The 19,024-nt window shown below is 40.6% G+C and overlaps 1 protein-coding gene across 1 annotated transcript in view; it reads left to right on the top strand.

Annotated features, from left to right (window-relative positions):
• The window catches only part of LOC121257841 (nuclear pore complex protein NUP107), a 37,669-nt gene that overhangs the window by 14,254 nt on the left and 4,391 nt on the right, over nucleotides 1-19,024 (top strand). The window contains exons 11-21 of the mRNA XM_041159092.1: nucleotides 179-414; nucleotides 510-567; nucleotides 1,714-1,802; nucleotides 13,244-13,375; nucleotides 13,715-13,837; nucleotides 15,245-15,343; nucleotides 15,449-15,637; nucleotides 16,128-16,302; nucleotides 16,392-16,548; nucleotides 16,762-16,964; nucleotides 17,751-17,886. Of these exons, the coding sequence (XP_041015026.1) occupies nucleotides 179-414; nucleotides 510-567; nucleotides 1,714-1,802; nucleotides 13,244-13,375; nucleotides 13,715-13,837; nucleotides 15,245-15,343; nucleotides 15,449-15,637; nucleotides 16,128-16,302; nucleotides 16,392-16,548; nucleotides 16,762-16,964; nucleotides 17,751-17,886 (1,597 nt within the window). The remainder of the gene's footprint in view (nucleotides 1-178; nucleotides 415-509; nucleotides 568-1,713; nucleotides 1,803-13,243; nucleotides 13,376-13,714; nucleotides 13,838-15,244; nucleotides 15,344-15,448; nucleotides 15,638-16,127; nucleotides 16,303-16,391; nucleotides 16,549-16,761; nucleotides 16,965-17,750; nucleotides 17,887-19,024) is intronic.

Genomic DNA, 19,024 nt, shown 5'->3' with positions numbered 1-19,024 from the left:
TAAAATCGTGAGACATTTTAATTTTTGATATTTGCTGTATCCTGTTGCTTTGTGTTTGAGGTGTTGGCATGGATTATTTTTAGGTTTCTGATCATATTAATTATTTGCTGTCACATTCTTTATGATTACTTTCAATGCTGGAAGCTTTTTTTAAATTTTCTACACAATATCGATGCAGTCTGCATGCTGGGCAATGGCAAAATCATGTCTAGATGTTCAGGTGGATTTGGAACTAGCTCGTCTACAACCCGGGAGAGTGGATCAGATGAGCCGTTTTGGAGATGTAGCTGATGGAAGTCCTGGAAATCTCGATGGCAGTCATCAGCCTCCAGATGGGTCGGAAAGTTGGCCAGTCCAAGTTCTGAACCAGCAGCCTCGACAACTTTCTGCTCTTCTTCAGAAGCTTCATTCAACGTATAATGCAGTTTTCATTCAAATATTGAGTTCCTTTCTCTTTAGTAATGTTTAATCTGTTTAATCTTTTGGTTTAAAAATATATTTCTGATTAGGGAAACAGTGCACGAAAGTGTTGCTCGAGGATGCAAAGAGCAGCAACGTCAAATTGAGGTACTTCTGAAGAAGAGTATTTAGTTTAATTTAGCTGGATAATCCCTGTTACTTGCTTCATCCTGCCCTGCCTGATCATCGTTGAATCTGAAATTGAATTTCTTCTGGCATCTATAATGGCCTAAAGGAGGCCCAAGTCACATCTGGGCCTATATACTAAAAGGACTAGACAATGGTACAATTGGAGTCCTTTGGAATTAGTATGAAGAGCAAGAACTTCTTCTTCTCAAGCAATGTGGGATCCCATTCACCACCTATACACACTCACTATGGGTATGACAGGATTTGTCCCACTGGCTGTTGAAGGTGCTGGCTGATAATCCACCTTTCATTGTTTAGATGTTTTTTTTATAAGTGAGAAGATATTTTATTGATGTTGAAATAGGCATAGCCTAAGTACAATTGTTTAGATGGTTTCGCCCCAAAGAAATGTGTAGAATGATTTACTTAAAATGATCTGCGGCTGAATGTAGCTGGACAAGTCCCTATGAGATTGCAGTGCAAAGATATATAGGAACGTCCTGCTTGCTTAAGTTATTTCCTCATCAGTTTCCTTTAATTTCAAAAGGTAGTAGCCTCAAATTTATCCCCAAAAATGCTGTTGTCTCTCTCATTAAGCATGCATTCATGTGAGGGTGACTTGGAAGTAGTAACTAAAAGCGACTAGGATATGTTTGGCAAGTGGGATGAGACACAAAATTCTCATCTCATCTCATTTCATCTCATCATTACAACTTTTTCAAATTCCCACACAAAATATAATAAACAATTCAACTTTTTCAAATCTCAATTCAACTTTTTAAAATCCCAAAACAATAATAATATTAAAAATTAATATTTTAAACTTTCATCTAAAACCAAAAATTCTCTTCTCACTATCCAAACCTTTCCGAATTAAAGTTGGCATTTTGATTAGGATTTTATCGAGTGAATTAGAGAGGATTTTTTATATGATTGAAATGTGTCTTTCTTCACCTCCTTGCATATCAAAGATAGCACTTAGCTCAGCAATGGCTCTATATTTTTGTCAATTACTTTAGGTCCTTAGTTATGTTATTCTAATATTTCAAAGGAAAGAGACTGGTTTTCTTCTCATTTTGATTAACTTTCATTGGCTGTTTTCTTTAACAACACAATGCTTCACAGATGATTTTGATGTTAGGGGATGTACCACGCCTGCTGGACCTTATATGGTCGTGGATAGCACCTTCAGAAGATGATCACAATGTATTCAGGTAATGCCAAGTGTTGGGTCCCTTTATCTATCTGCTAGAATGGTGTGCACAAATTTTTTTTTTTTGATAAGTAAGAAATTTCATTGATCGAACAAAGCTAGACAAAGCCCATGTACACAGGAAGTATATAAAAGAGACACCTAGTTACATTCTAGAAAGCTGAAAAGATAGCAAAAACTCATGAACATTCCCCCCTTCAAAACTACAGCAGAAAGCCATTGAACCAAAGAAAGTACAAAAAAATTCCATAATTCACCCATAGCTCTCTCCTTGTTGTTAAAGCACCTCTCATTTCTTTCCATCCATATACATCACAATAAGCACAAATGAGCCATCGTCCACGTTGCAGCCAGTTGAGGGCTATGATGATGCCTATTCCAACATGTTAGGAGCTCCACCATACTCTTGGGCATAACCCAAGTCAACCCGGCTCTACTACATATGCCATCCCATAGCTCCCTTGCCACCTCGCAATGTAGAAAAAGGTGGTCAATCGATTCACCATTGTTCTTACACGTCTAATTCCACTCCATTACGATCATCCCTTGTTTCTTTAAATTGTCAACTGTCAAAATCTTTCCTAAAGTTGTTGTCCAAGTAAAAAATGCAACTTTGGGAGGCACAAGAACTCTCCAAATACCCTTCCATGGAAACGCAATGGGCTGATAATTTGTCAGCACCTATAGAAAGATTTAGCAGAAAATTTTTTACTCCCTGAAGGTTTCCACAGCATTCTATCGCTCCCATTGCCTCCTATCCTCGTGGAATAAAGCAAGCTGAAAAAACCTGCTATCTCCTCAATTTCCCAATCCTGTGCATTTCTAGAAAAGATCATATTCCACCAATGCACTGTACCATTTGCTCGACACAATGCATCTGAGACAACGGCCTGCTGATTTCCAGCCAATCTGAAAACACCTGGAAAAACAGAAAATAAAGCTCTCTCACCACACCATTCATCAAACTAGAACCTAATTCTTGTGCCCTCTCCAACCTCAAAATTGATGTGTTGCAAACACCTTCCACTTCTTTCTAATAAATTTCCAAAGACTCACACCATAATACCCCCTACCCTCCTTGGAGCACCAACCCCCCCCAATCACAACCATACTTCTGACCCACAACCATTCTCTACAACAAAGTCCCTTCCAATTGGAATCTCCACAACCACTTTCCTAATAGAGCTTATTAAAAGTGATCAAGTTACGCACCCCCAAACCTCCCAACTCCTTTGGACTCGACACTTTTTGCCAATTCACAAGATAATTTATTTTCCTCACCCATGCCACCCTACAAAAAGGCTTAAATAATTTTTCAATCCGATTAGCCACCCCCACGGGTAAAGGAAATGAGGAAAGAAAGCACGTGGAAAGATTGAAAATGGTACTTTTGATGAGAGTTACTCTCCCTCCTTTTGAAAGATAGAGCCGCTTCCAGCCTGACAACCTTTTCTCTACCTTTTCCACGGCACCATCCCAAATATTTTTCGCTTTAAAAGAGGCTCCCAAAGAGAGTCCAAGGTATTTCATAGGAAGAGCAGCTACTTTACATCCCAACAGCTCAGCTAGAAGGTTGATATTCGCCACCTCCCCTACCGGGACCAATTCTGACTTGCCCAAGTTCACCTTAAGTCCCGAAACAGTTTCAAAACACAATAGAACTTCCCTTAAGGCTTGAATCTATCTGCTTTCAGCATCACAAAAAATAAGATTATCATTCGCAAATAATAAATGGGAGATGGATAAAGCCTCATTATTAACGTTACCCACTGAAAAATCAGCAAGAAAACCTCCCCTAACAGCAATCTCCACCATGCGACTCAGGGCCTCCATTACTACAACAAAGAGGAAATGAGATAACGGGTCCCCTTGTCTCAAACTCCTCGAACTCAGAAAAAATCCACAAGGTTGGCCATTAACTAAAATAGAAAACCGAGTGGTCGAAACATAATGTTTGATCCATCCACACCACCTATCCTCGAAGCCACATCTTCTCAACATATATAGCAAAAAATCCCAGCACATGTGGTCGTAGGCCTTTTCCATATCCAACTTGCAAAGGACTCCCAGAATGCCATCCCTCAACCGGCTGTCCAAACACTCATTTGCTATTAAAATTGAATCCAAAATTTGCCTACCCCTTACAAAAGTGTTTTGAGATAATTTTTTTATCACCAAGCTCATACGATTTACTAACACCTTTGAAATGATTTTATAAATCCCACCTACCAAACTAATAGGACGGAAATATTTCAACGCAATGGCCCTCTCTATCTTCGGGGTAAGGACAATGAAAGTAGCATTAAGGGACTTCTTGAACTTGTGACAAAGAGGGAACTCATGAAAAACCCGCATCACGTCATCCTTCACTATGTCTCAACACTCTAGAAAGAAGGCCAAAGAAAATCCATCCGGACCCGGGGGCTTTATCTTGGCACATACAACTTACCACCTGCTGCACTTCGGCTTCCTCAAATGGTCTCTCCAACCAGCTTGCTGCACTAACATCTAGCTAATAAAAAAACAGCCCATCCAGTTTAGGACGCCACACTGCAGTCTCTTTGAGAAGATCTTCATAATAATTCACGATACGGTCTTGTATAACCTTCGGGGATTGGTGCACCGTGTTACCTGAGTGGATCACCTCAATCACATTATTGCGCCTGTGAGAATTTGCCATTTTGTGGAAGAACTTAGTACATTTGTCTCCCTCCTTCAACCATGTTATCGTTGATTTGTCTCCAAGAAATTTCTTCCATCAACAAAACATTTTCTAACTCGGACACCACCTCAATCTTTCTCAACGAGGACTTCTTGGTGACCTCCCCAACTTCTAGAGAATGCAACCCATTCCAAAGAAAACTTTTTTGCTCATCTCCGTGTCTAAAAATCTCAATGTTCCACTTCTTTAGGTCCAGCTTAAGGGCTTTGAGTTTACGAGCCATAATAAAAATGGTGGTACCATGAAAGGAATAGGAAGCCCACCAATCACTCACCCTCTCTACAAAACCAACCGTTTGTAACCACATATTCTCAAATTTGAAGTAATGTCTACCTCCATGAATGCCCCCACAATCTAATAAGATGAGAAAATGATCAGAGCATAATCTCTTTTGCTTAGGTCCGGATAATGTGTCTCCCAAGAAGTACAAACTAGAAATCTGTCAAACCTTGACCCCCCTCTACTATTCGACCACGTGAAAAACCCCGCCAATCAAAGGAAGGTCAATCAAATTAAAATCCAAAATCAGCTCCGAGAAGTCTTTCATTGACCTTGTCAAATAAGTAGCCCCCTCCCTCTCGCATGGGAAACGTACAACATTAAAGCCCCCGCACACAACCCAAAGTGCATACCTGCTAGTTCCTCCCACAAAGAGCTCCTTTCTCGAATTGCATTAGGACCATACACACCTGCACGATCCCACCTCCACCCATCCTCAATATTCTTGAAAGACCCAGCCACTGAATAATTCACAATACAGTCCTCTACTAACTCCACCACTCTTGTATCCCGCATCAACATCACCCCTCCTAAAGTGCCCAAAAAAGCTAAATAACTCCACCCCACACAAGAACATCCCCATAGGCTTCAAATAATATTTTTTTTGATAAGTAATCAAAGTGTATTAATAAAAGAATAGGCAAAGCCATGTGTAATACAACGGATGCCCTAGCTACGTAGGGACATTAGATACAAGGAAGTCATGGAAATCTTGTCCATTAAAATTAACGGAAGAGGCCCAAGTACAAAGGGTTCTAAAAAAGAAAGCAATAAGTTCCTCCATCGATCTCTCTGTCCTCGAACGTCCGTTCATTATGTTCCTGCCATACACTCCACATGATGCAAATAGAAATTATCTTCCAAATAGCCTTGATCTGCCTATTTCCTCTTAGATCTGTCTAGCTAGCCAAAACCGCCATTACTGACCCGGGCATTACCCAACCCAAGTCTAGTCTTCTAAATACCTCATTCCATAACCCTCGAGCTACTTCACAGTGTAGTAGAAGATGATCCACAGATTCACCCCCATTCCTACACATGCAACACCAATCTGCGATGATCACCCCTCGTTTCCTTAAATTATCCGTTGTGAGGATCTTATCCAAGGAAGCTGCCCACACAAAAAAAGCTGCTTTGAGAGGCGCCTTGTGTCTCCAAATTCTTTTCCAAGGAAACTGAATAGGGAGCTCATGTGAAAGGGATTTATAGAACGAGCGAACCGAGAACGCACCACCCGAAGGTATCCACCATAATGAGTCGGCATGTTGGTTATTCGGTTTTAGAGAATACAAAAGTCTGAAAAAGGCTGCAAAGCTGTCCACTTCCCAATCATTTGCCGCCCGGCTAAAATTGATGTTCCACTGGATATGTTCCCCTACTAACACCATGACATCCGCCACTGAGACCTCTGTATCATTAGCAAACCTGAAGAGATCAAGAAATAGATCCTTTAGAGCACCATTATCACGCCAAGCATCATACCATAATTTGATCCTAGCCCCATCTCCTAAGCATAATCGTGAGTGACGAGAGAAGACCTCCCATCCTATTCTTATATGTTTCCACAACTCCACTCCATATGCCCCTCTCACTTCACTGGTACACCATTCCCCCATAAACCACCATATTTGTTCTCAATCACCATCTTCCATAGAGCTTCTGGTTCTTTATGGTATCTCCACAACCATTTATCAAGCAACGCCCGATTAAAAATTCTCAGATTTTGAATGCCTAAACCACCACTAGGGAGAGGACAACAAAGCTTCTCCCACCTGACTAGGTGGAATTTAAATTCCTCACCAATTCCACCCCACAAGAAATCCCACTGTAATTTCTCAATACGTAGCGCCACACTTGCTGGAATGGGGGAACAAGGACAAGAAATAGGTTGGTAAATTAGATAATGTACTCTTTATCAGGGTAATCCTACTACCTTTAGACAAGTATATTCTCTTCTAGCCTGCTAAACGACGCTCTGCTTTCTCAATGATTGTATCCCATACAGAAACTGCTCTCGAGGCAGCCCCCAATGGAAGACCAAGATATGTCATAGGGAGTGAGGCAATCTCACACCCCAGAGTGTTAGCCAGCTGTCTGATATGCTGGACACCTCCAATAGGCACCATTTTTGACTTGTCTAAGTTCACTTTCAACCCCGAGACCGCTTCAAAACACAGTAAGAGAGCCTTCAATACTCGCACCTGATTATTGTCTGCCTCACAAAATATAAGAGTATCATCTGCAAACAGTAAATGAGAAATATTAATAACTCCCCCTCCCGAGGATCTGATCGAGTAACCAGTCACACGCCCATTGGTGACCAAGGTCGTCGTCATCCTACTCAAAGCCTCCATCACAATAACAAAGAGTAAAGTGGACAGCGGATCTCCTTGTCTTAGACCTCGTGAGCTATTGAAATAACTTGTTGGACTACCATTTATTAGGACTGAAAATTTCATTGTAGATATACACTAACGGATCCAAGATCGCCGTTTCTCCCCAAAACCACACCTCCTAGTTAACATGATCATATGCTTTCTCCATGTCCAGCTTACAAATGATCCCTGCACTACCATCTTTCAGTCTACTATCCAGACATTCATCTGCAATGAGAACCACATCTAAGACCTGTCTATCTTTTACAAAAGCATTTTGTGGTTTTGAGATTATCTATCCCACTACCTCACTAAGGCGATTTGCCAGTACCTTAGAAAGAATCTTATATACCCCATTTACTAGACTAATAGGTCGAAACTCCCTAATCTTCGCAACCCCAACCTTCTTTGGTATCAATGCAAGAAAAGTGGCATTTAGACTTTTCTCGAATTTACCGACCGAGTGGAATTCCTGGAACATCTTCATGAGATCTTCCTTCAAAACGTCCCAGCATGTTTGAAAAAAACCCATAGAAAACCCATTGGGACCCGAAGCCTTGTCTTTAGCCATTTTCCTTACTACACCAAACACCTCTACTTCCTCAAAAGGCCTTTCCAAACAGTTACCATCCATGGGCCCAATAGAGTCAAAGATCAAACCATCAGGCTTAGGTGGCCAAACCTCTTGCTCAGTTAGTAGCTGTTCATAAAAACAATTACATGATTATTAATCACCTGCTCATCCTTACTGATAGCCCCATCAATTTTCAGCATCTCAATATTATTGGATCTCCTGTGTGAGTTGGCGACCATGTGAAAAAACTTGGTGCTTCGGTCTCCTTCCTTCAACCATAATGCTCTAGACTTTTGCCACCACGAAATCTCTTCTAGTAGAATGATCCTTTCAAGATCTGCAGCCAGTACTAACTTTTGAGCTAGTTCCTCCTGTGATAAGGTCCTAGACTCTTGTAACCTTTCTAACTCATGGATTTCCTTTATCTTACTATCCTTGTGCTCCCCAATGTTGTCAAATGACTGTAAATTCCAAAGCTTCAAATCTTGTTTTAAAGCTTTTAATTTACCCGCAAACATGAAGCTAGGGGTACCCTGTATCTGATAAGATGACCACCACAATTTGACCCTATCCACAAAACCTTCTGATTTCAGCCACATGTTCTCGAACTTGAAATACCGACGTCTTCTTTGAATCCCCCCACAATCCAATATAATAGGCCAATGGTCTGAACACAAACGAGGCAATCTCTTTTGCCAAACCTCCGGATAATGAATTTCCCACTCTGGGGAAATTAGGAATCTGTCTAATCGAGACCACGTCTGATTATTCGCCCACGTGCATGTACCCCCCGCCATTGGTAGATCCACTAAATTCAACTCAAAAATGCATTCTGAGAAATTTGACATTGCTGGACGCATTCTTCTATTACCATAGCTTTCATTGGGAAATCTGACTACATTGAAATCACCCCCAATGCACCATGGCAGATCCCACACGTTGTGAACTCCAACTAGTTCATCCCACAATAAGCTACAATCAGTGTCTGTATTAGGACCATACACACCTGCAAAGGCCCACGAAAAGTCATTTGACACACTCCTGAAAGAGCATGCTACCGTAAATAACCCTATAAACTCCTCCCTTTCCTCTACCACCCTTTGGTTCCACATCACCAACACATCTCCTGAGGCCCCATCAGCTGCCAAATATACCCAATCTACATGAACGCAGCTCCATATACTTCTTACCATTGTAGTATTAATTATTTTCAGCTTCGTCTCCTGTAAACAAACAATGTCCGCCTTCCACCCTCGCAGTAAGTTTCTTATTTGAAGACGTTTACTGGCCTCATTTAGACCACGGACATTCCATGAGACAATTTTTGGTTTTATTTGGGATAGGCCAGTCCCTTTCCCTTAGACCTATCCCTACTAGAACTACCTTCCGAGTTCATGGACCAAGTTAGCCTCCTAAGTTCACGTTGTCTCTTAGAGAGCCAACTTTTCTTTGTTGTTGGTGCCCAACTTCAATGGCAGTGAGTAGTGCCATGAATTGCTCCTCATATCCCTCACATTTCAAACCCACCAAGTCCTGTATATCCTTTACTGTGTTAAAAACCCAATCTGATACACTAGACTGATCTGGAAACAAACAATTCAGAGGGATAGGATTCTGAGTTCTCATCTCAAACTGTTCCTCCAAAACCTCATCCCCGAGAACAAAACCCACTTCCCCTCCCAAGTTCTCTTCGTCTGAGAGGAAGATTTCATCACTGGCTGAGTCCTCGACACCCTCACACCCCAACAACCCACTCCCCCGAGGAAGAATATTCTGCCCAACAGTGGAGTCACACAGCAGCTCCAGAGGCCTCACCGGAACTATATCTCCATCCTCACACCTCGTCGACTGGTTCTGCCCGTTCCCCAAGTTCTCTTCAACTCCATTGAGCATCTCGGAAGGCCTTGCTGGACCCTCAACGTCATCCCCATGCTTCGTCGGCGTTTTCTGTCCATTCCCCGACCCGTCGTCTCCACCCCCGCATCTCGGTTGTGATGGATGAGACTCCACCAGCTCTATCGGCTTCCCCTAGAGTACCAGCCCAGTCACCGACGAGGCCACCACAAAGTTTCCGGCACGTCCACCACCCTCCGGTGGCGTTGCGGCAAAATCTGCGACAGTGAAGGCCTCAACACTTCTCTAGCCAGAACCCTCCACTTGTTGGGCTTATTGGGCTTAAAACCCTAGTACTCAGAACGGCCCTTATAGCTATTTCTAAACTCATCAGAAGAGTTGCGGGCCTGGAAGCCCAGCCCGAAACCATCTGAGTAACGGGCCTGGTGGCCCAATCCTTTATGCATGACTAGAGACCCCTTAAACTCACCGTTTCCCCCCCTGCACGCACCGTTTCATTATTTTCCTAAAACACCCCGACACTCCTTACCACTTTATCCATCTCCCTCTGCAGATACCTCAACTGCTCTGCACCTCCTTCACCATGCAGTACACGTCTTTGCCATAATCACGCTCCCGAGAGAAAACATGAAGGGCTCGCTGCACGTCGCCCTCAAAGTGCCCCCTACCAGTACCTTCCCAGCCCGTACCTCCCCCGCCAGCCCCAGTTCTCAGGCCACTGTGACTTCCTGCCGGAAAAAGAGCATCTTTGTACGACTTCGAACCCTCAGTTTCTCTCCATGGCTACTGCTGTAAACCACCCTCAAACCCTATGTTTTTTCTGTCCACCAGGGTAGCCTCCACTAATACCTCCTTCATTCTTCTCCAACCCCTAGCCCCCTCACCTTCAGGAATAATAATACAACTTCTGCGATTCCCTTCACCGTACACTGCCACTTCCAAGAATCTACCCCAGTTATTCAAGCATCGCTAAGCTATGACACTCCGGTGGCCCTCCCTTATTGACGTATAAAAGTCCCTCCTTTCGCTTATCGCGCAATCCTCCAGAGCTCTTCCAAGCCATTTTGCAGTGCCCAGCCCCAGTAACAGCTCCTGCTTGAACCTTCTAACTCTCTCAAATATACAAATCAGTCCACCTTCTCTCACCACTGTGAAGAGCCTTGATTCAATCACAAGCTCCCTTGCAAATCCCATCTAAACTACCGTCAGCGTAAAACACACAGCACCTAACTAACCACCATTCTTAGCATCGAAGAGAGGAAAAAGAAGAAGAAGAAAAAAAAAAAATCAAATAATATTTTTGTCAACATAGCACAACTTAATCTCTTGAAGACAAACAATATCAGCTTTCCAACTACGAAGGAGAGATCTAATGCGAAGTCGCTTGTTAACATCCTTATTACTATATAAAATTCTAGGCTTCATAAGATAAACAACTCCTCCGCCTCTTCAACCTTTCCCTCCCACTACTACTCTCCTTGTTATCATAATTAATAGAACAAATCAATCTTTTCAACTCTCTGTCTTTTTTGGCTGCTGGTGTCAGCACCGTTGGTCTACTTGCTTCTATAGCAGCTAAAAGGGCCTTAAATTGCTCTTCAAAGCCTTCACAAGAAATCTTCACATACCCCTGTAACTCCGCCACCTTTTTTAGCACCCAATCCGAAGATTTGGGAACTTGTGGAATAGCACATAGTGGGGTAGGACTACCCAGCTCGTTTTTATCGCCCCCTTTCTCACAAACCACCATTTGAAAAACCATTTGACTGCACAACCCCTGTATCTCCGCCGCCTATAACAATGCCCTCTATAAGCCAATTGACATCACATTCCCTGAAGAGCAGGCCGACTATGACTCCCCAAACAGCACCTCTGTTGTGCTCCCCAAATCATCCACAACCTTTCCACCCGAAAGGAGCTGGTCACCCAACCATGGGACAAGCTCCGTGTGGGTACCTCTGCCATCAGGAAGCTGGGCTGCGTTGAGAGCTCCCTGATCTCCCCGTAAAAAACAACCCCACCCTCGATATCCTCAACCTCGATATCCTCCTGTCGATGTGACTGTGTTGACGCACCAAGATGGTCGCCGGTGACTGGCGGAAATTTCTGTGTCGGGGCTAGGTCCGGTAGGACACTTTTCGGTGTCGTGGGGGAGTTGCTAAGACTCGAGACCAAAATATCGGCCGAGACCTGATTGTTCACCATCCAGACCCTTTTTGGGCCTAAAACCTGACTCGGCGCAGTGTGATCAAACAACCTTATACCCCCCGTCCCTAAACCCCGGCCCAAGCCTAGGCCCATCCGCATAACCCCTTTCCCCTTAATGCACCGTTTAAGCCAAGTAATATTATCCCACAAACAACCCACTTGATTCTCCATTTCAGCCAACGTTTGCAACGACCATCCCTCTTTCTGACCTCCCACGTCCCTGCCAACCCCCCTCGCAACTCTGCGCCTCAGCCAAAATGGAAAGATCGTTTGTACCTGGCAGACCTGCCTTCTTTGCAAGCTTCGCAGCTCGAGGTAGCGCCTTCTACCCTAGGAGTACCTCAATGTAAGACCGAGGAGCTGCTTGATGCACCATCGACGATGGTGGGGGCACCTGTGGAGCACCTCTTCTAACCTCCTTCGACATCCCTGTTTGTTCCAACCTTCCCGTATCTCCTCTGATTCTGTTTTCCTCGCACACACCAGAGGACGAAGAAAGCTGCTTCAAGGTGTCGCTGAAATTCCTCCAGCCCTCCCCCTTCCATCCTTCCGGCACCACAATCAGGCCTCGCTTCTTCTTGTGACCAAACTTTGATAGAGAAAAGAACCTGCCATGATAATTTTGACCCCTCTACACCACAAGCACTTGGTTCCCTTTTCTACGAGTTTTGAGAAACTTTGAGGAGGCCATTGAAGCCACACATTCCCTCACCATTGAAGCCAACCACACCAGAGCTTCATGATCGATAGAGATAAATTTCAACACTCGGTGACTTCTTTGTGATTCTCCACCACATCGCGTTTTCCCTCTTAAACGCAAAAGTCTTGTGATCAATAATAGCATCTCTGCATGACTCCATCACAACCATCCAGATGACTAACAAAAGACAACGAACACTAAACACCACAAAAAACTTATGCCATTACCTGAACAGCATTAACGATTTCGCATGTGTACGGAGAGAAAAAGTGTAACTCCCTGTTAAAATTTTGTAATTTGTAATTTTATTTTTTTGGTGTGCACAAATTAATTGTGTAATGTCCTTTCTGTTGTTCTAACCAACCTATCTATTAATATGAACCTTCCTACTTTTGGTGACCTCTTGTATGGCTACATACTGATGATAATGATATGGTCTCTTTTCATTCCTACCTACTGAAAGTCCATAAAATGATGGTTAAAGGAAGGTAAAGTGTTTGAAAGCAAATTCTTCTATAGCTCATCATAACTTTTTGATACTGAAATTGATCTATTTTTGTTCTCTTTCTTTTGGTGGTTCGCTGAGTGAATTTTCTGGTTTGAGTCATTGATTTGCTATATTTATTGTTCTGTCTGTCTGGGAACAAATATGTCCTTGTAAACTTTCCTAGAATATTTGAATCTGTTCAGAATAAGTTGATTGACCGATGGGTAATGTGGTTCCTGTCAGGCCTCATGGAGATCCCCAAATGATTCGATTTGGTGCACACCTAGTGCTTGTACTTAGACATTTACTTGCCGACGAAATGAAGGATACTTTCAGAGAAAAAATAATGAATGTTGGTGATCTCATTCTACACATGTAAGTAGCTTGAAGTTGTGTTACATTAACATACATATACCAAGGACCAATATAACTTGATGAATCCTATAAGCATGATGCTGTAACTAGGGAGCAGATAACCAGTAACTAGATTCTTAGCAGGAAAACAAATGAGCTCGTATAGTAGGATATTTTGCAGGCTTATGACTACTGGTAACAAAATGCATCGAAGTTTCTTCTGGTTTTTTTCTCTTTGATTGATAAAAATGCACGCAATTTGACCATGTGCATAAGTGGTTTATGAAGGATTATTATGTTTGTGGTAATAGACAATTTTACTTTGTTTCTCATTTATATCATTGTCTTTTCTGGTTTCAGGTATGCAATGTTTCTTTTTTCAAAGCAGCATGAGGAGTTAGTGGGCATATATGCTTCGCAGCTTGCACATCACCGTTGCATTGACCTCTTTGTGCATATGATGGAACTGAGGCTGAACAGCGGGTATAAATAACTTCTTATCAAGTTTGTGCTTCTCATCTCTTTGTTATTTTTTTTCTCAAAAATAAAATCATGGCACTGGGATTTGAATTATAGATTGCCTAATAATTTTATGTGATGAGAACTTGAGGGCGTTATTTTGAAGAGTGATATATTTTTCTGAAGGGAGGGGGTTGTGCAGTTTTCTTTCCAATTCACTACTTGTGTTCTAAGAATGTTCAGAAACTTCTATGAATAAAACTTCTTGATTACCTATAAAAAAAAAAAAAAAAAAGAATGTTCAGAAACCAACCCTAAGACAGTTAAGCTGAAGATTAGGGATGAAGAATGCAATTGATATCTGTCAAGAACATATTGTCTCTGGGCACGTGATATTATCTTATCCTGACTGGGCCCAAGGGGAGTAAAGTGGGATTACTAATCTCATTTTACACGTGAACAATCTGTTGTCTTACACTTGTGACTCACTATGCCTTTCATCTACTTTGAAAATCGGATCTGTCCTGATTTTCAGAGATGAATATATTGGATTTTAAACACTAAATGGCAATAAACTTCGAGACCTGTCATGGCATATATTTGTCCCAGTTTTGAAGGATATAAGTTGTATGTGTAATTGAGTGAATCTAGATTGTCTTCCAAGACTTCCGTAGACAATGTTCTGACACGATACCCTTGACCATCAGGCACATCCACAAAATGAGATGCCTGTGTTATGTCAACTTTACATTATCTGTGGTCTAGCTTTGAGCTTTTAGTTTCATTCTTTTATTTCCTCTCTGTGTACTTTTATGTATCTATGTTTCTGTATAACACGAAATAATACATGTGGTAGGCATAAGGAAATACATATAAAAAGAAAAAAACTCGATTTTGTTTGATATTACTTTGACGTCATACTTTTTTCTTATACTTTTTCTTTTATTTTTTTGGTAGAAAATATTGTTTGTTGCATAGATGATTGAGGATGATGGCAAGCACAGAGTAATAAGAATTGTGCCTTAATTGGTTTTATGAACTAAACACCTTAGTTGGTGGGATCATTGCCAAATGCCAACTTCAATTACTGTAATGCACCTTTGAGCGCAATGCACAGTGGGTCTGAATGCCGATTCTTATGCTTAAACCCAAAAACGGTTGCCCCGATAGGGAGGGGAAAAGGTTTATAGCTGAATCATAGCCAACTCCTTCCCCAAGAGGGGAAAAAGTTTTGGAGTCACTGTCAGTATACTTCTGTTGTTGATATTCTGGTTGAATATGCAATAGTGATGGATGTCTAAGAGATACTCATTTTGCAATGACTAGGATTGTCATCTTATAGTGGTGTATCTAGTTGCATCTGAAGTATTCTTTTTTCCTTATTCTGTTTTGTGTGAATGTTTTATATTATAGTTTTTGGAATGCCAACAGGGTGCATGTCAAATATAAGATCTTCCTTTCTGCCATGGAGTACTTACCATTTTCTCCTGGGGATGATTCAAAAGGCAGTTTTGAGGAAATTATTGAGAGGTATTAGTATCTCTTCAACAGATTCTTGGAGTTTTGAGGCAGAAAGAACGCAAATGATGTTATTTCTGTATACTGTTAAAAGAATTTCTAATATTTTTTAAACAGGGTATTGTCAAGATCTCGGGAGATCAAAGTTGGTAAATATGATAAGTTATCAGATGTACTAGAACAACACCGGCAGCAGGGTCTTCAAAAAGCTATGGTTATCCAATGGCTTTGCTTTACACCCCCATCCACAATTGCCGATGTTAAGGATGTTAGCACAAAACTTCTTTTGCGAGCCCTAATACATAGGTAGTTGATTTCAACTTGTATAGCTGGATGTATAATAAAATGTTATTGTTATGTTATGTTACAATAAAATGTTATACGTTATAAGAACAATAAGGGTGATCTAGGTGTTTCTTTTGTATACTTCCTGTGTACTTGGGCTTCGCCTATTACATTATGCTTAATAAAATTTTTAACTTATAAAAAAAAAAAAAAAAAAAGAACAATAAGGGTGATGCCCCAGTGTAAAAGTTATATGCAAGGATTAATAGCTGTTTGATGGAATTTGTTGATTGGTATCTTTTGTTCTGGCTGGCTCACAAAAGCTAATTCCAGGAGAATTGTGTACCTCACGTGTTAATTGAATATGAAGAAACAGAATGAGAATCATATACTGGTTTTTGGGGTGTTATTCTGGAAGATGGGTTTCTGCCATGACTTTATTACAACCTTTATTGTTCTTATATTGTCTCACTTGATTTTCCGGAATCTAACCTTTGGTTTTTTTCTATAGCAATATATTATTCAGGGAGTTTGCTCTGATTTCCATGTGGAGAGTGCCAGCAGTGCCTATTGGTGCGCACACATTACTCAGTCTTCTTGCTGAACCTTTGAAGCAGCTTTCAGATAATCATGATATGTTGGAGGATTATGATATTTCTGATAATTTGAGAGAGTTCCAAGACTGGGTATGCTTCATTCTTACTCATTTAGTTGGATTTTTTTAGCTTGCTTTAATATAGTTCCGCACAATAATTTGCATTTTAATATTGTATAGAGTGAGTATTACTCTTGTGATGCAACATATCGGAATTGGCTCAAAATTGAATTGGAGAATGCAGAGGTTTCACCCATAGAACTCTCACTGGAGGAAAAACAAAGAGCCATTTTAGCGGCCAAAGAGACACTGAATGCATCTCTCTCACTTTTACTAAGTAAGTTGAATTGACTATCTTACTTATCAAAAAAAAAAAAAAGTTGAATTTACTATCTTTTTATTGTATGCAAAAGCATAGGCCAAACTTTTATTCTGAATTTGCAAGAATGTTCTTTTGTGGTATAATTTCCGTCAAGAATGGTGGATTCAGGCTCATAATACTTACTTTTAAGAAGTTCGTTAAATTATCTTTTTTAACTGCTTTCTCTAGGAAAAGGAAATCCTTGGTTGGCTGCAACTGAAGATCATATATATAAATCTGAAGAGCCTTTATTTCTAGAATTGCATGCCACAGCAATGCTCTGCCTTCCGACTGGTGAATGTATGTCTCCAGATGCCACAATGTGCACTACTTTAACAAGTGCCCTTTACTGTTCAGTGAGCGAGGAAGTTGTGTTAAATCGACAACTAATGGTATGCTTAATTTTTCTGCTGTGGGTGACAACTGATGGGAAATAAGTGGAAAAAATAATTTTTTTTTTTTTTGGTATTGAGGTGATGTTACAAGTATGCTTTCGTCAGTCTTCATTTTTCTTTGACTCTGGAAAATGATAGTCAAATTATGGCTCATTCCAAGAGGTCATATATCATAGGTAGAAGGAGATGAACCTTGAGTATAAAGAATCCGTTTGGCTTGATTTATATAGACTTATAAAAGCTAAAAAACTACATTTTTTTCTTTTATCATTTAGTTGATTTTAATTGCATGACTTTTCATGAATTATTTGTATCACTAAACTAGCACGTTTAGGCTATGCTCTTGGTTATGTCCTGTATACTTGGACTCTTGCCTATTCTTATGATCAATAAAATTTTGTTTACCAATTATAAAAAAGCGTAACCTTTAAAAGAGAATTCATTGGGCTCAGCGATAACCTACAATAAATGTAGACTTATTGAGGAACGTAGTCATGGCCAAGAACAATGAAAATGTATATGATTATTATCTTTCATACATTACAAATGAAACAGACTAACCTAATCAATTCTACATTACCTAACATCTTACAGAAATTCAACCCAGAAATCTGGGCCTGGCTCTGTACCTCACCTTAGAAAATGTAATCCATGCTAAAACCTAAGCATACACTCCACATAAATCCTTGTTGGCCTTTGGCAACGAAAATTTTAATGTATCGACACTGTTTATATTTTTGTTTGATATTTGCTTTTGCTCACATTCTGAACATTTCTGGGCAGGTGAATGTCTCCATATCAACGAGGGACAATTACTGCATTGAGGTTGTACTACGCTGCTTGGCAGTAGCAGGTGATGGAATTGGGCCTCAGGAAAATGGTGGCATACTCAGTACTGTTTTGGCTGCTGGCTTCAAAGGTAAGAGGCACTATAGTGGTACAAACTTGGTAAGTTTGCATGTGGGTTGCTCTTGTATCACTAGAACTTCACTCCTAGGTGTTGCTCTTGTATATGACCCGTGTACTTGGGCTTTTGCCTATTTCTATGATCAATAAAATCTTATTTACCGATCCAAAAAAAAAAAGTTTGCATGTGGGTTGCTATTTTTGGCTGTTGTGAAGGGTTGATTTCTATAGTAAGTTGACAAACCATGTGTGAACATAGTTCATTTTTAAGGAACAATGGCAACATAGACTGTTTTTTTTCTTACTATAGGGGAAGCTGATAATTCTTCTCAGACTACCCTTGTTTCCACCTAAAATTGGTTTTTCTGAAATATTTTTGTGCTTGTTGGTGTTTGGCTGCTACTTACTATAGTCAATTATGAAAAAATAACTCTTTTGGAATATTGTATTGAATCGGGGAGAATCTATCAAACTTGATCAACCATTAACGAGTAATCCTAATGTGGGTGGATTTGGTCAGGGGGATGCTGAAATCGTACTTCAAGATCCATTACGTGTCCAAGGCCTTAATATTTCTATTAGATTTTTTATATTTTATATTCATTTTCTATTTCATATTAAGATAAAATAAGTTATAACTATAATATATAATAAAAAAAAAGCGGGAACAAGCAATATGTGACTTGCCCATTATGTTAAAAAAGGATGACTTTTTGCAAAGTAATGAGTTGTGGGAATATTATGTTTATAGAGGACATTTTCGATGGATTGGCAGTAGTGGTATGCAAATGACGTTTAGCCAACCAAACGCCTAAATATTTTCCATAATATTGTTTCGAATCTTCACTAAGCAATGAAAAATGAGTGTGCATGTGCCAGGTAATGATACTTTACCTATCAAAAAAAAAAAAAAAAAAAACAATGAAAAATGAGTGGTTTTACTCTGATGTTTTCTCCTTTTTCTCCCTTTATGACTTTCCAGATTACTTTTTGGCCACTTTCCATCGGTGCTTGTCTGTGCTGGTAAGGTGTCGAACAAACAGTCCTTTAAGGTTTGAGAACATTCAAATAAGAACTAAAAGCTTTGTGGATAGGGTGCGACATTGGTGGGGTCCTATAGTTTCTAGGACATGCAGTCTTATCTTAGATAG

The sequence above is a fragment of the Juglans microcarpa x Juglans regia genome, chromosome 1D (assembly GCF_004785595.1).
Source record: "Juglans microcarpa x Juglans regia isolate MS1-56 chromosome 1D, Jm3101_v1.0, whole genome shotgun sequence".
NCBI lineage: Eukaryota > Viridiplantae > Streptophyta > Magnoliopsida > Fagales > Juglandaceae > Juglans > Juglans microcarpa x Juglans regia.
Note: the sequence above shows the minus strand (reverse complement) of the source record. Positions and strands in the feature narration are given on the sequence as shown.